The following is a 1039-nucleotide window of genomic DNA, read 5'->3' on the forward strand; positions in this document are numbered from 1 at the left end:
AATGTTACTTCAATTAACATATATCCATTTAAAACTGTAAATAAAAATCTAATGTCAATTTATGACATAACTTAAATGAATTAAAGACAATCTTAAAAAAGTATGAAAAATAATCTAAGGTAAGGAGGTTCTTTACAAGGCGTAGAACCAAAGTTATTCAATCAACTATGAATCCACTATCTTCATTACTTCAAGAGGCTATAAAAACAAAAACATATAGACACACACACAATAAACCACATAAAATACCAAGTTACACATAGCCAAAAAAGGAATGCAAAGCTTTTTAACCTGGACAATGGGAGAGGGTCATAAGGGAGGGTCTATTCAGAGTAAAAGCAAGGTGTGTATATGATGTATATCTGTTGAGGAAAACAGCTACCAAGGTATTCCTACAATGATGACATGGGATTATTGAATATATCTCTCCAAATCAGTTAAGCAAAATCTGCCATTTTTATATACTAGAACTTTTTTTCATTTTGAAAGATTTTTGTAAGACAAAGGCCTAATATAAACTTTCTCCTAAGAGTTATAAAAAAAAAGGAACAACTGATGGGCAATAATCTACCAAACATAAAGGGTCTAGCTGCTAAAGACCTTATTCTGTAAAACATATCCATCCATTTAATGCTCTTTTTTATATTTACCTTACCTAATCATCTCTTGTTTCACCTACAACAGGAATAAAAAATAAAAAATTTGCTCTACTTTCCTGCAAGGCAAGTCTAAAACAGCAGCAGTTTATACAAAACAACATGAACTTCAGAACTTACAATTCTGCATCAAATATTTCAAGGCCTTTGCGTCTATGGTCGGACAGTTTCTTCTGCCGCATTGTCTCGAGGGCTGGTGTGACCTGGTGTGTTGGTGGGCTGTAGCGAACATTACCATAAGGAAGAGGCTTTCTCTGAGGCTTCTCTGATGTACTAAACAAGTTGCTGAAGCTGAAAGACAAGTGGAAAAACAGGTGAATTTCTCTTGGATATTTTGATTAGTATCTTTCTTGCAAGTAGAAAAATTCAAAACAGCAACTGCT

The 1039-nt window shown here is 33.6% G+C and overlaps 1 protein-coding gene across 1 annotated transcript in view; it reads right to left on the bottom strand.

Annotated features, from left to right (window-relative positions):
• Window positions 1-1039, bottom strand: part of LOC119594380 (C-Jun-amino-terminal kinase-interacting protein 4-like) — a gene marked incomplete in the record, with an annotated part of 97279 nt that overhangs the window by 25147 nt on the left and 71093 nt on the right. The window contains 1 exon segment of the mRNA XM_037943442.1: window positions 777-947. Coding sequence (XP_037799370.1) covers window positions 777-947 — 171 coding nt within the window.

Source organism: Penaeus monodon, chromosome 33 (genome assembly GCF_015228065.2).
Source record: "Penaeus monodon isolate SGIC_2016 chromosome 33, NSTDA_Pmon_1, whole genome shotgun sequence".
Lineage (NCBI taxonomy): Eukaryota > Metazoa > Arthropoda > Malacostraca > Decapoda > Penaeidae > Penaeus > Penaeus monodon.